This window comes from Prunus mume, linkage group LG8 (assembly GCF_029339155.1).
Source record: "Prunus mume cultivar Tortuosa linkage group LG8, ASM2933915v1, whole genome shotgun sequence".
In the NCBI taxonomy this organism is placed as follows: Eukaryota; Viridiplantae; Streptophyta; class Magnoliopsida; order Rosales; family Rosaceae; genus Prunus; species Prunus mume.
This window is the reverse complement of record NC_142705.1, coordinates 14,560,892-14,576,287: the sequence shown is the minus strand read 5'-3', so window position 1 is coordinate 14,576,287 and position 15,396 is coordinate 14,560,892. Positions and strand designations below refer to the sequence as shown.

The window sequence follows — 15,396 nt, the reverse complement described above, 5'->3', positions numbered from 1 at the left end:
CATTTAATTGATAATTATCTAAATTAAATGGATATTGTCGACAATTACTTGACATTAAAGGTAATTAGATAATTGATTCTAATTTATTATAATTTAGGTCTTTGTTATTTTTTAAGGTAAACATATTTTGGCACACCCAGTGGGACTTCTAATACACATATTGATGACAATTTATATTGGTGTATGAGGGACACAAAGGGGTTTTTTTTACTGTTGGTCCCTCTCTTTTCAAACATGGGTTTCAAGTGCTATTAAGTCAGTCCAGTCCAAGCCTACTAAACACAGCCTTAGAGCACCTCCACCCCAAAAGGGAAGGGCAAAAGCAAAGGCAAGACAATGTTTGACATTATTCACATGAATAGTTGCAATGTTGCCTTTTTTGGTTCCATTCCAAAGGGCAAGGACAATGGCAAACACTATTCACTTTACTTTATTTTCTATTTTATTTATACTTAACCATTAATTTTGATAAGCTTTTTAAATAATATACAATTTCCCTTTCTTTCCATCTCTCCAAACAAGAAAAGAAACACAAATTTTGACTTCAATCTCTCTACCCTTTTGTTCTACCCCACATCCACATCCACACAACTCAAACTCTTGCTCTCTGAAGCTTTACAGAAGAAATCTCCTGGCCTTCTTCTTAATTTGCTGCAGGAAAAATAAAAACTAAATAAAAGTTATGCGTCCTCCATCAAACCTGCAGCAGTTGAAATGGTATAACTATCCCAGATCTAAGTGAGCATCCATGATCCATGGTATAAATAAAAAGGAAACAACTTCTTGAAAAAAACAGAAACAAATTCTTACCAACCAACCATATATGATATGGAACCAAAGAAACGAAAGAAGAATTGAAAGAAAGAAGTTGGGGAGAGGAAGAGGAAGAGGGGGCTGGTTATACAGGAACAGGACTGACTAGTGAAAGGAGAAATAAATTTCAGTTGGAGGAAACCCTAGGAAATACTCGGAAGAGAGAGAGAGCCGCTAATACTTCGATTTTTGGTAGTGGGTGGGACGCTCGTAATTCACACATTCTCAAAGCGTATTCTAGGTCTTTGTTATTTTTCATGGTAAACAATGAGATACAAATATCCACACCTAAACAAGTACGAAATAGTTAAGTGAGATCCGACGAGCACTTGGTTGGGCCCTCAACAACGAGACAGAAAGAAATTTATGAGAGAACACGGTTATGTCAGGCTGTAGAAACTCATCCCGGCTGAAAGGTCGGGTGGTTATATTGAGGGAATGATTGAAGAGGATAAAAGATCGGCTTCTGCAGGGAAGTATTTGGTGGCTGTGACGCAACCTCAAGAAAGCAGCTGTTGAATGGGATTAGTGGTCCTTCTGGTTCAGGAAAATCTACCTTACTTGATGCCTTGGCATGGCTGGTATATCTCTCTCTCTCTTTCACACATCATTTCTCCAATATTAGATTAGCAATAATTTATAATTAAAGTAATCGATTAAAGGCTATTTCTCTTTGTTGGATAAGGCAAAAAGACTGTTGGAAGTATTTCTTTTAAAAAAAGGTATACAAAATACTATATATTTCACAACATTCACAATAAAGCCATACTACATGTGAGTTGAGACCTATCTTTTTATGTATAAATAATGTACCTATTTTTTCTACGTAAATATGCCCTTATCAATTTACCTATCATGTATTAGACATGTCCCTTTTTTTTTTGGGGGGAGCATGTACCACAATAATTTTCCAACGAACAAGTACCTGATCAATACTTTTTTGGGAATAAAAATAATTTGTATTAGGTAGATATTATCATTGTTTGTTTAGTATATATATTAGGTTATATATGCATATTGGTGTGTGTCTATTAATTTATTTTTGGTTGAAACGTTTTTTTTTTTGCTCAAATCTTGGAGCACCACTATAAAGTATTTAAACCCATAAAGAACAAGTTCAAAAAATAAGTGCCCAAGAATAGGTTCCGAAATTGTTAGGTTATGTTTAGCTAAGACTTTTAGCTTCCCTTAACAATTTTGTAATTGCACATGTAATTCATCAAGCTCTAGGTTAATTAGACTAGGATAGTCTAGTTTCAGATGATTATTGTGGCTGAGATCAACAGTGGCACGATGCAATCAAGATCTTTAAAGGTGAATCATGCATTGCATATATATTAGGACATATTGAGTCAACGTGATGTGATGACTAGTCATCCATTATTGCCAACTGATTTAATTTCTCATGTGTTACGAGCTATAGGTTTTCTATCCTGATGACTTTTTGTTGTATTATGAAGACAATGAGTGGCTGCCAGCTGAGGGAATTTAATGGCGTGCCCAGTCGGCGTACTGAGAGAATGTGTTTAGGCTCTACAACTCATCCCCTTGGCCATGTATTTATAAGATAACATGTAGGCTGTAGAAGAACTCAACAACACAACATTATTTCTAGGGTTTGCATTGCAGTGAGTAAATTTACATATTTGGCCTGTAAAAATGGCAGAGAGGTCAAGTGGTTATATTGAGGGAATGATTCAAGAGGATAAAAGATCGGCTTCTGCCGGGAAGTATTTGGTGTGGGAAGACATAACGGTGGTGGCTGCTCAAAACTTGAGAAATGGTGCAACCTCAAGAAAGCAGCTGCTGAATGGGATTAGTGGTTTCGCTGAACCTCAACGGATTATGGCCCTCATGGGTCCTTCTGGTTCAGGAAAATCTACCCTACTTAATGCCTTGGCTGGTATCTCTATCTCTATCTTTCTCTCTCTCTCTCACATGATTTCTCCAATAATAGATTAGCAATTTATAATTAATAGTAAATTTGGCTTACACCCTTCAAATTCAACTTACCTTACCTACAACCCTTTATTTTTTGTTCCTATAAATAATACCCAATTTTTATAAGTAAAAACTCATGGCTAAGATCCAACTCATCAAGTTACCTTATTAAGCTATCTGTTGATTGCCAAAATACCCCTATTTATATTTCAATGTGTAATGGGGTGGTGTTTTAATATTTGGTTCCCCAATTTATTGTGGTGATTCACTCTAAAAAATTTGTCTGTAATTAATTATCCGTTTTATTATTAAAATTCATTAATACAATCAACAATGTGATGGCCGAAAAAGGCAGTTTTCCTTATCACCTTTTTGAAAATTTGTTTCATCTTTCCCGATAATCTACCTATTTTAGAACTTGGATTTCATTTATTGTACCTAGTTTTTTCATGGATAATAGTCTACTTATTATTTTTTTATTATAAATTATTGTGTATCTATATTTTCTATAAATTATTGTGTACCAATTTTTCTGTAATAATCTACCTATTTCTTTTTTATAAATTATTTTGTGTCTATATTTTTTATAGATTATTGACTACCTATTTTTCTGTAAATTTTTTTGGTAAATAATATACCTATATTTTATACTTATATATTTATATTTATATTTTTCATAGGTACATTATTCGATATTTAATTTACAGATTTTTTTTGTTTTGGTTTGCAATTTTATGGGCAATATGTTAGAGGGAATGGCAATCAAAACAAATTGATATGCTATTAATAGGGAGTATTAATTATAATTATGGCAGTTAATGAAATGTTTGAAATAAATTAGAAATAAAATATGAAGTCTGGTTGCAATGATGTAAAAACATAGGAATAATATGACCACTTATATCCTACTAGTCATTTAAATTTGAAATTGGGTTTTACACATAGATTTATAGAGTGATGGGTATATATATGTCTAGGAAACAGAAAGTGTACAGACCTAACGACATGTGCTTTTTTGCACATTTTTCTTTACTAAACATTAGGGGTGGGCATTCAAACCGGCACACCGGAAATCGAGCCAAACCTCAATGAAAAAAAATGAAAAAAAAATCGAGTTGACCAAAAAGTCAACAACCGGTCAAAAATCAAACCGGATCGGTTTTGGATCCGATTCTATGTCTTCAAAAACCGAACCGGGCCGAACCGAACCAGTCAAATTAAAAAATATATAATTTCAATATTTATTTATATTCAATGTTATATTTTTAATCTCATAACTAATATTTATCCAAGTTCAATTTCAAAAAAATTCTCTTTTCTAGCTTTAATATTTATTTTTATATGAAATTAAATAATTTATTAATTTTCAAGTTAAAAAAAATAAAATTTTCAGTTGAAATTTGTATTAAAAAATAATTTTAATAATCTAGTTCAAAACCGAACCGGACAGTTTTTGAAATTTTTTTCTTAAAATCGAAGAACAAATCGGATGAATAGTACCGAATTTGGTTCTAATTTGAGGCAAAAACCGGCTGTTCCCACCCCTACTAAATATTTCAGACCTCAACAATTAATTGTGGGGTCCCCCACAAAGGCTGTGTGCAAATTTATTTTTATTTTTATTTTTTAAACAAGGACATCCTGAATAAAGAATTTAAAACAAAACAACTAGGTATTAGTATAGCGCTCAAGCAATAACTAGTTAGTAAGTTAATATATTCAATTTTCATTCCATTAATTGTTACCAATTATCTTTAATTCAAATCTTGTTTATAGATTAATGTATGCTTTCTTTAGAATTCAAAATTATTATGTACCTGTTTTAAATTATATTTTTAAATATAAGTAAATCATTATACTTAAAAATATAGGTAAATTAATATACAGAGTCTTAGCAAAGGACATAAAGAATTATAGGTAAATAATTTACTTATGTAATCTAGGTAAATTAGGGACCTGAAAAATATAGGTGCATATAGGTAAATAATTTACCTATCTAATATAGGGTTACCTATCTTTTTTTCTTTTTTTAGGTTAAGAATTATGTACATAACTTTTATATATAAATAATGTACCTATTTTTTCCACATAAACATGTCTTTATCAATTTACCTATCATGTATTAGACATGTCGGGTTTTTTTGGGGCATGTATCACCATAATTTTCCAACAAACAAGTACCCGACGAATATTTTTTTGGGAATCAAAATAATTTGTGTTAGGTAGATATTATCATTGTTTGTTTAGCTGTAATATTATTATATATATTAGGTTATTTATGTATATTGGTGTGTGTCCATTAATTTATTTTTGGTTGAAACCTTTTTTGATGCTCAAATCTTGAAGCACCGCCATTAAGTATTTAAACCTATAAAGAACATGTTCAAAAAATAAGTGCCTAAGAATACATTCCGAAATTCAAAGCAATTAAATATAATACTAAAAATAAGGGATTTGGAAAGTACAGTAGATGACATAGTCTGTAATTTGTTTACGATACTAGGATCAAGGACGGAACTAGGAATTTTTATAAAGATAGGGCTAATTTTTTTTATTTTTTTTTTTCAATCAGAGATTTAGAAGCCCAATATTTTTAAAATAAAAAATAATAATGTTTAAATAAACACCAAATCAAAACACATATTGTCAAAAACAAAAAATTCAAATAAAAATTGCATTGCGAAAAAAGTAAATTTACTCCTAGAGTGAAACAAATTCGACAATACTATTGTTATTTAGATGTAAATTGTAATAGCAATCTGTGAAAAAATGCTATGAAGATGACAAATAAGACAACAAGAATGAAGATAATATATTATTAAATATCTCATGAATTTTTTTTTTAGTATTTGACAAATCTACACTAGGCTGGAGCCCACTCCAACTTATACATAGTTCCATCCTTGACTAGGACAATTATAAACTCGTATTCAAATTTAGGTTTTTCATAGAAGTTTAAAAATAGGTGAGTTTAGAATATAAGAGTTACAAGGGCCTATTTTGAGTTGTCCCTAGAAAGGACGGGAAACAACCATGTAGTCGCATGCTCTATCCAAGTGTGACAAAATCGTTACAGGAAAGAGAAAATTGTACATTTAAATCAATTTTACTCTTTGAATTTCTGGTATGCCTATAATATATAGTTTGAGAATTCCTTATTTATTAACAGGGAGACTACCTGCAAATGTGAAAATGTCCGGAGATGTTATACTCAACGGGAACAAAAGAAGGTTAAACTGCAGAGACATTGTAAGCATAATTAGAACTAACATGAAGTATTTAATTTTTTTTTAATTGATTATAATATTAATATGCATGCATTTTCAGTCTTATGTAACTCGAGAAGACATCTTCCTGGGATCACTCACAGTCAGAGAAACCCTAGAATATTCAGCTGAACTCAGGCTTCCTTCTACAATGACTAAAGATGATAAGAAAGTGGTGGTAGAAGAGACCCTCACAAAAATGGGTCTCCAAGATTGTGCAGAAAACAACATTGGAAACTGGCATTTGAGGGGTATAAGTAACGGAGAAAAGAGAAGACTTAGCATTTGCATTGAAATATTAACACAGCCTCATGTCTTGTTGCTAGATGAACCCACCAGCGGCCTGGACAGTGTTTCGTCTTTCTTTGTGATATGGGCATTAAGAAACATTGCTCATGATGGAAGGATAGTCATTTGCTCCATCCACCAACCGAGTAGCGATGTGTTTAATCTCTTCAATGATCTGCTTCTCCTTGCAGGAGGTGAAACTGTTTATTTTGGAGAAGCAAAGATGGCTGTAAAGGTAACATTATTATTTCTTAATAGGGTCGCCAAATTTGTTCACCGATATCTCGTTTCTCGAAATCTAAGCCTATTCTGAACCTTGATTGCATATTTCTAACAAGTAAGATAGTGACAGACATACTAATTAATTGATGGTTTCTTCAATTCTTACTCTTCAGTTCTTCGCGGATGCCGGATTTCCTTGTCCAACAAGAAAAAATCCTCCAGATCACTTCCTTCGATGTGTTAGTTCGGACTTTGACAAATTTATCACAGCACATATGATATCTCAAAGAATTAATTATGTACGTAAATTTCTTTAATTTTTTTCTTCATGAAGGTTTGGGTTTGCCTGCTTTATTATTAATGGTTTGAATTGTTTATTGTTGGGTTACTATGATATTATATGGGGTAATAGTAATACTTATCTTTTTAGGATTGTAAGGTATTTTCTTTCTAGTTTGGATTGTACTCGTTCTGCTGGTATCGAATGAGAATTCCTATTTCCTCTTAACTTCTTCCTCTCTTTCTCCCTCTTTGATCTGCATACCTATCATTTTTTGTATTTTCTTGGCAGGGATCATCAGGCTCTTTAAATTCTGCAATGAATTTGACAACAGATGATATCAAAGGAAAGCTCATCAATGAATACAAGTCCTCCCAATTTTCAACGAACGCAAGAAAAAGGATCCAAGAACTCTTTACATTGCAGGAAAAACCTGCCACCAAATCAAACAAGGAAAATAGTAGCACCTGGTGGAGGCAGCTATGCACATTGATAAGTCGATCTTCACTGAACATGTCTAGGGATATTGGGTACTACTGGTTGAGGAGTGTGTTTTATATCTTAGTTGGAGTGAGTGCTGGCTCTTTCTTTTTCAAGATTGGAGACAAACTATCAAGCAATCGTGGCAAGAGGAAAGTGTGATGGTTTCATCTACGGCCTCATGATCTGCTTGTCTATTGGAGGCATACCTTTTGTTATTGAAGAATTACAGGTAGACATGAAGCCTCATCCTAAATTTGCACATACGAATTTTATTTTTTTTACCTCGATACCTACGTTGTTAGTCTGCGAATCTTGAAAGTTCATCAGCTTGAAATCATCAGGTTTCAGAAATTACACTAACAACCTTTGAGGTTTCAAACTGTTTTCAATAAATCCATTTCTGTTCATTTTCTTTCCAAAAAATGATGATGCCATCACAAAAACTTCCCAAATGAAAAAATTTAACCTCAAAGATTAGACCTTAGGGGGAGTTGGTGTATTTTCCAAACCCTCGTATTATTGTACGAAAATACCAAAAATTTCACAGGGTACATGTCTGTGTAAATAACTCAAGTTTATTCTTTTATTTTTAATTTTTTTTGCAATATTTGATTCCTTTTTCTTAGAACAACAGTTTTGTGGGCATTAACTCTTGAAGTTCATAAGTACAAAAATTCAACTGTATATAACTTCAAAGTTGGCTTGCAGGTGTTTAGGCGTGAAAGACTTGGTGGGCATTATGGGGATGCTCTGTTTGTGCTCTCCAACTTCCTGTCCTCGCTTCCTTTCGTAGTTGCCATGGCATTCTCTTCTGGAACAATACTATACTACATGGTCAAATTCCATTCCGGCTTCTCTCATTACTTGTATTTTTGTCTCAATCTCTTCTGCTCCATTGCTATCACAGAAGGCACAGCCTTAATTGTTGCAGCCGTGGTTCCAAACCTCTTGATGGGCATAGGAGCTGCAGCTGGCCTGATGGTAAGCAAAACCTCACTTTTCGGTTATAAAACCGTAACAAAAACTGTATTTTGCGACTACCAACTATATCATCCCAACTAGGACAACGGTTTTGGCAAAAAAATAAAAAATAAAAAATAAAAACTAGTACAAGGGTATTTTGTTTGCTATGTGTGGCCTTACATTAAACTTCATTTGTTTATCGATGAAAAAATTTCATGTTAATAGTTTGTAACTAAGAGTTGGTACTTCTAATTGCTAAAATATGAAAACTATGAGAGAATATTTGTTTGTGGGAATTTTCTGTGTATTCTTCTCCTTGTAGGAGGTCATATTTATAATACAACGAAACCTGAATGGGCAAGTAAATAATAAATTCCTAAATCTATTTACAGTAGGAAATCAGGAATTAAAGTAAATCAATTACAATTATAATAGGAATTCTTGGTGTGTAAGGAAAGTAAGTTAATATCCACAAGTCACGCTAACACTCTCCCTCACGTTGGTGCATAGATGTCACCAATGCCCAACTGATCCAGTGAATTGTGGAATGCTTTCGTCTTTGTCAAAATATCCGCCAATTGATCCTCGGATTTCACAAAAGGAAACTAAAACACTTTAGCCTCAAGCTTCTATTTGAAGAAGTGTCGATCCACCTCAACATGTTTAGTATGATCATGCTGAACTGGATTCTGTGCAATGGCTATAGCAGCCTTGTTGTCACAAAAGAGATTCATTGTGGATGTAGGTTTATACCCAAGTTCAGTAAGCAACTTTCTTAACCAAAGAAGTTCACAAATCCCTTTAGTCATGCCTCTGAACTCGGCTTCTGCACTAGATAAAGCTACTACATTCTGTTTCTTGCTCCTCCATGTCACCAAATTACCTCCCACGAATGTGAAGTAACCCGATGTGAATTTTCTATATGTTACATTACCTGCCCAATCTGCATCTGAATAACCATCAATATTTAGATGACCATGTTTTGAGAACATAAGTCCTTTTCCAAGGTGCATACTTCAAATATCTAAGTATCCGAAGAACTGCATTCATGTGGTCTTCACTTGGAGAGTGCATAAATTGACTAACAACGCTCACCGCATAAGCAATGTCTAGTCGAGTATGTGACAAATAGATCAATCTTCCCACTAACCTTTGGTATCTTTCTTTATTAGTTGGAACTTGATCTGGATATTCTCTAAGATGATGATTTTGAACAATAGGAGTGTCCGCAGGTTTGCAATCTAGCATTCCTGTGTCTGTCAACAAGTCCAAGACATATTTCCTTTGAGAGAGAAATATACCTTCCTGTGATCGAGTCACCTCAATTCCCAAGAAATACTTGAGTCCACCTTGATCCTTCATCTCAAACTCAATAGCCAAATCGTCTTGTAGTTGTGATATTTCCTGTTTATCATTCCAAGTAATAATCATATCATCAACATGGATTATTAATGTTGCTACCTTCCCTTTCCGATGTTTCAAGAACAGAGTATGATCTGAGTTGCACTGTTTGAAACCATTGTTCTTCATTGCCATGGTGAATCGTCCAAACCATGCACGTGGTGACTGTTTCAATCCATACAATGTTTTTCGTAACTTGCAAACTGTTCCAGTCTGAGTAGTATTATATCCAGGAGGAATGTCCATGTACACCTCCTCCATAAGTTCGCCATGTAGAAAAGCATTCTTTATATCAAACTGGTGTAGTGGCCAATCCAAATTAGCTACAAGGGACAATAAGACTCTGACGGTGTTTAACTTTACAACTGGAGCAAAGGTTTCTTCATAGTATATACCGTAGGTCTGTGTGTACCCTTTTGCCACAAGTTTTACCTTGTATCGCTCCATAGATTCATATGCATTGTGTTTTATAGTAAACACTCATCTACATCCGATAATCTTTTTTTCTCGTGGTATAGTCTCCAATGTCCAAGTCTGATTTTTCTCAAGAGCTTTCATCTCCTCTTTTATAGCTTGGACCCACTTAGGATCTTTCAATGCTTCAGAGACCTTGGTTGGAATATGGATAGCACACAACTGATGCACAAAAGCCTTGAGTGGTTCAGACAGCTTCTCAGTGGATACATGATTTGCAATTGGATACTTAGATGTCTTGCTAATATCAGGTGAATAACGGTTTGGTGGCTTCCCATGATTTTGCCTGAAAGGTAATTGATATCCAATAGTTTTATCCTCTAAATGCACAAGTCTAGTAGGAGTAGTTACCTCAAGGATATTCTCAGGAGATTGGTCTGTTGGTACTGTTGAGTTAGAGAGGGGTCTTCATCTTGTTGTTCTGTATTGTCTATAAGTGTGAGACTCGGATCAGAAATATCTTCGCATGGATCAGGTGGGTCAGACAATTGATCGCTATGAATGGGCGATTGATCGCTTGTCGGCAGAGAGTAATCTCGTGCTCCAGACTCAGGACAATCGATCATTTCTGTACATAGGAGAATTTCTTCGTTTTCTAAGTTGCTTCAATTATGCTCTTCACTTCGTATCTCCCCCTGAAGCGTAGAATTGGATGATGGGTCATGGAAGAACAACTCAGATTCCAGAAATTTCACATCCAAAGTGACATAGGTATGTCGGGTAGGAGGGTGATAACAGCGGTATCCTTTCTGATGAGTGGCATAACCCACAAAAACACAACGAAGCGCACAAGGATCAAGTTTGCTACGTTGATTTTTGTGGAGATGAACGAAAGCCACACATCTAAAGATTCGGGGTGTGAGTACCAAAACATAGGGCAGAGGTTTGTGTTGCGCAAACACCTGTAAGGGAGTTTTAAAGCTCAATACACTAGAAAGCATGCAGTTGATCAGGTGAACTGCGGTGACAATAGCATCCTCCCAGTGATGGCGAGGAACATGAGCGCCAATCAGAAGTGCTCGAGTGGTTTCAAGAAGATGTCGATTCTTTCATTCAGCAACACCATTTTGTTGCGGTGTCTAAGGACAAGTCATCTCATGGATAATTCCATATTGTTGGAAGTAAGTCTGAAAGTCATGATTGACAAATTCTCCACCATTGTCTGAGCGAAGAATCTGGATTTGAGCATTAAACTGAGTCTTCATCTATTTGTGAAATGACTGAAAATGGGAAAACACTTCATTTTTATTCTTCAGCAAATAAAGCCATGTCATCCGTGTACAATCATCTATGAATGTGACAAACCATCGAACACCAAAAGGAGCAGTGATAGGTGAAGGTCCCCAGACATCAGAGTGAATTAACGTAAATGGAGTAGTACACTTGTTCGTACTTAACGGGTAGGGCACACGGTGACACTTGGCCAAAATACAAGTATCATATGTGAAGTCGGAGTCCTTGAACTTGAGAATAAATCTGGTATAAGATGCTTCATATAACTAAAAGACGGATGTCCCAATTGATGGTGCCACAACCAGATTTGTTGTTGTTTGCTATCAAAGGGACTCGTCACATTATTAGCCACGTCGGGACTGAAGTCATCTACATAATATAGCCCCCCTCTCTTAGTATCACGACCAAGAATCTCCTTAGTGTGAATATCCTGAAGCAAACAAAAACTCAGGTAAATGAGTACACAACAATTCAATTGTTCAGTAAGCTGACTAACTGACAACAAATTATTGGATAAAGATGGAACAAGTAAAGTATTAGACAGTGAGAGAGAGGATGAAAGTTCAACAATGCCAGCTCCTGTCTCAGGATAAGTAACTCCATTGGCATTTGCAATACAAGTTCGTCGAGGTTGTGTAGTATGAAGAAAATCATCAGGATCAAACGTCATATGATCAGTTGCACCGGAATCAATTATCCAGCCCCTGGAATCAATCTTAGAGGAAGTATGGAATCCATAACCAGTACCATTACTGGTCATATTGCGTTGTCCTCGATCTTTAAGAGTAGCCCACCAATCGGGATAACCATGAAATTTAAAACAAGTCTCAGGAGTGTGTCTCGGATCACCACAATATTCTCAATCGGGTCCATGTGTCAGGGTCATTAGTCGAGAAGTCATAATCTGTACAGCGGAAGATGTATAGGATACTGGTTTAGTATGAATTCAGATCGGAATCGAGCCCGAGTTGGGGTCGAGTCAAGTCGGAATCGGTCCGAATCAAAGACAAATTCGGGGTTGGGGTCGGTCGGAGTTATCATTGGAGTGGGGTCAGGTCATTGTCGAGTCGAAGTCGGAGTCGTGGTCGGGTCATCGTCGTGCGTCATAGTCGAGGTCGGGTCGAGGTCGTCAAAAGAGGGTCCCGATTCAGATTAGATTCGGGGCCAAAGTCTGCATCTGTAAGAGCTGAGCCATCTGAGCACTTAACTCGGCTATGGTTGGTTGAGAAAGAGAAAAGGAGTCGATGGTAATACCTCCATGAGGGATGAAAAAATCATCAACCCCTATAACGGTGGCGGGGGTGTGAAACTAGAGTCAGCAATTCCAAGATCGCTGCTCTGATACCATGCTAAAATATGAAAACTATGAGAGAATATTTGTTTGTGGGAATTTTCTGTGTATTCTTCTCCTTGTAGGAGGTCATATTTATAATACAACGAAACCTGAATGGGCAAGTAAATAATAAATTTCTAAATCTATTTACTGTAGGAAATCAGGAATTAAAGTAAATCAATTACAATTATAATAGGAATTCTTGGTGTGTAAGGAAAGTAAGTCAATATCCACAAGTCACGCCAACACTAATATCATTGTTTTTACCTCATCTTTTGTTGGAATATAATGAACTGTCACGTAATATGATCGTTTAATACAATAATATATGATGCGGTAGTAGACAGGTCAGCAACTTGGTTGTCCATCATCTAATATGTTTTAGCACATAGGTACATCTAATATGTTTTAGCACACAGGTATTCATGATGATGCCATCTCTTCTCTTCCGGAGACTGGTTGACCTTCCAAATATCTTTTGGCGCTACCCAATGTCCTACCTCAGCTATGCTGCATGGTCAATACAGGTACTAAGAAGTATATTAAGTCCTTCAAACACTTCTTAGTTACATCTTATGGCATGTTGACTTATCAAGAATTGATATTTAAATAATTCTAATTCCTTGATTATCTTATCTAAGTTCTCCGATTTATGACTTCCCCATTATTAGTAAGTAAACATGCCATTAATTAGATTTGGCATCTAATTATTGATCAAAATTATTTATCTCAGGGTCAATTCAAGAATGATATGATTGGGCTTGAATTTGACCCACAAGTTCCTGGAGAACCAAAGTTGAAAGGTAAGGATGTTCTTTATATGTATGGGATAAACCCTAAAATTTCCAAGTGGTGGGATTTGGCTGCTCTGGCAGCCTTGTTAATCTGTTCCAGGGTTATCTTTTATATGGTGGTCAAGTACAAGGAGAGAGCATCATTTTTCACACAGAGACTTTATGCCAAGGCAAACTTTCAACACCATGCCAAGAGAGCTCCATTGAGGAAGGAGCTATATTGATCTCCTCTAAGAGACACAAAACTCTTAATACATTATTTTCTTTAATTTACTTATTTATTTCACCGTAAATCTCTTTGTATAAGATTAAGGGTGATCACACTAGTAGGTGTGAAGTTTAATCACAAATGGTCTCGGTGTTATTAGGAGTGGTAACTTGTAATTTATTTAGTCAAGTTTCCGATGTGGGACTTTATATTCTTCAACAAAACCCTCCCAAACTTACAAATTGGAGGAAAAACAAGATCGGAGAATCGAATACTGTAACAATGCATTGGCAACTCTGATGTATAATAATCTACAGTGTAGTTGATCAATACATGATACAATTGTAAAAATTGAAGGTGTTATTGAGCTAGCCTGTTTGGGAGGAACAAATTGAACTACAAAATGAGGACATCAGGAAACCAAAGGTCTTGAATCTTCTCTTCATTTGCTTGAATAAATTGTCTATACTCACTCTTCATTTTGACCCCCGATACAGTCCTACAAAGAAGCATACAATAATTAGCACCATGAGAAACGAGCAACCTTGTAGATGAAGTTTTATGTGGTGAATAGATCGCACTGGGAACAAAAACATGGACAAAGAGATAAACCAAATAGATCTCTTATGTATGGGGAGTTTGATCGTGCTAAGACTCTGGCTTTGAGGGACTCTTCGAAGGAACAAAATCAACATTCCCCCACCATGCTTCGCTGGATGTCTTCAAGGTTAATGTGGATGAGGCTTGGTCAACTTCCTCACCTGCAGCTGGCGTGGGGTTAGTTATCCGCGACCACAATGGGGCCTTCATAGTTGTTGCAACTCAACATTGCAATTTATCCTAAGTAGTCAAGTGTGAGGCTCATGCTGCTATTGTTAGGCTCTCCCTTGCCTCCTCTTTGAACCTTCAAAATGTGGCGTTGGAAACTAATTGTTTAGATTTGTTCAGTGCTTTGAATGGAAGGAAAGCGATGGACAATTGGAAGCTCTACCCATTTCCTACATGAGCTTCATCATCGTGAGTCATCGTTTCCTCAGTTATCTTGGAATTGGTTATGTTTTTAAAATTTGGTTAATACGCCCCACCCTACGTGGTTTCTATCTTGTTGAGAGATGGTCTCCCAGCTCCTTCTTGAGTCTCTTACTGGTTGGACGGGTCTAGTTTGGGCTCTTTGTTGTTGACCTCTGCATTTAGCTTTTTCTTGTAACTTTGTTCCTAGTTGGTACTAGTTGCTGTTGGTTTGTGACTGAGGTGCTTTGTCCCTTGTTACTCTTTTGCCTGCTTTTGTCAGGCTTTAATGAAATCTCTTTCGATAAAAAATAAAAAAAAATATAAAAAAACTGATCATTTCCTTATTTTTAAAGTGTTATGCGGAAACACTCTCCAAGACCTTGTCATTGATGGATTATGCGACGCGCACACACACAAACCTTTTGAGAATAAAACACACACACCACAAAGAGAGTAAACCAAACACACAAGACCAGAAAGATTTATAGAAGTTCGGTGTCACGCCCCGGACCCGGGGGTAGGTGGAAACACCGCGCCCAGTGCGTGAGAAAATAAAAACTAAAATAAAATAAAAAGAAGCCGAAACATGGTTTAAAATAAACTTCTGTTAAGAAAATAGATCTGAAATCTTACAACTTTACAAGAAATAAATAAAGCTCTATTACTCTCATCTAATTCAACCTCAA

At 35.7% G+C, this 15,396-nt stretch overlaps 1 protein-coding gene and 1 long non-coding RNA gene across 2 annotated transcripts; one reads left to right on the top strand and one right to left on the bottom strand.

Moving 5' to 3' along the window:
- Positions 1-419: 419 nt before the first annotated feature.
- On the bottom strand, positions 420-1,399 carry LOC148914801 (uncharacterized). The gene is made up of 2 exons (XR_016122590.1): positions 811-1,399; positions 420-700 (listed from the first exon to the last, which is right to left on the bottom strand). It is a non-coding gene; the product is annotated as an uncharacterized LOC148914801 (long non-coding RNA).
- Positions 1,400-2,333: 934 nt separating this feature from the next.
- LOC103342446 (ABC transporter G family member 15-like) lies at positions 2,334-13,896 on the top strand. Its single transcript, XM_089042467.1, is given in 9 exon segments — positions 2,334-2,716; positions 5,924-6,003; positions 6,082-6,543; positions 6,704-6,829; positions 7,102-7,410; positions 7,412-7,522; positions 8,002-8,274; positions 13,117-13,224; positions 13,431-13,896. Coding segments are annotated over 9 exon segments (1,998 nt in total). The 5' UTR covers positions 2,334-2,472; the 3' UTR covers positions 13,716-13,896.
- The last annotated feature ends 1,500 nt before the right edge of the window (positions 13,897-15,396 follow it).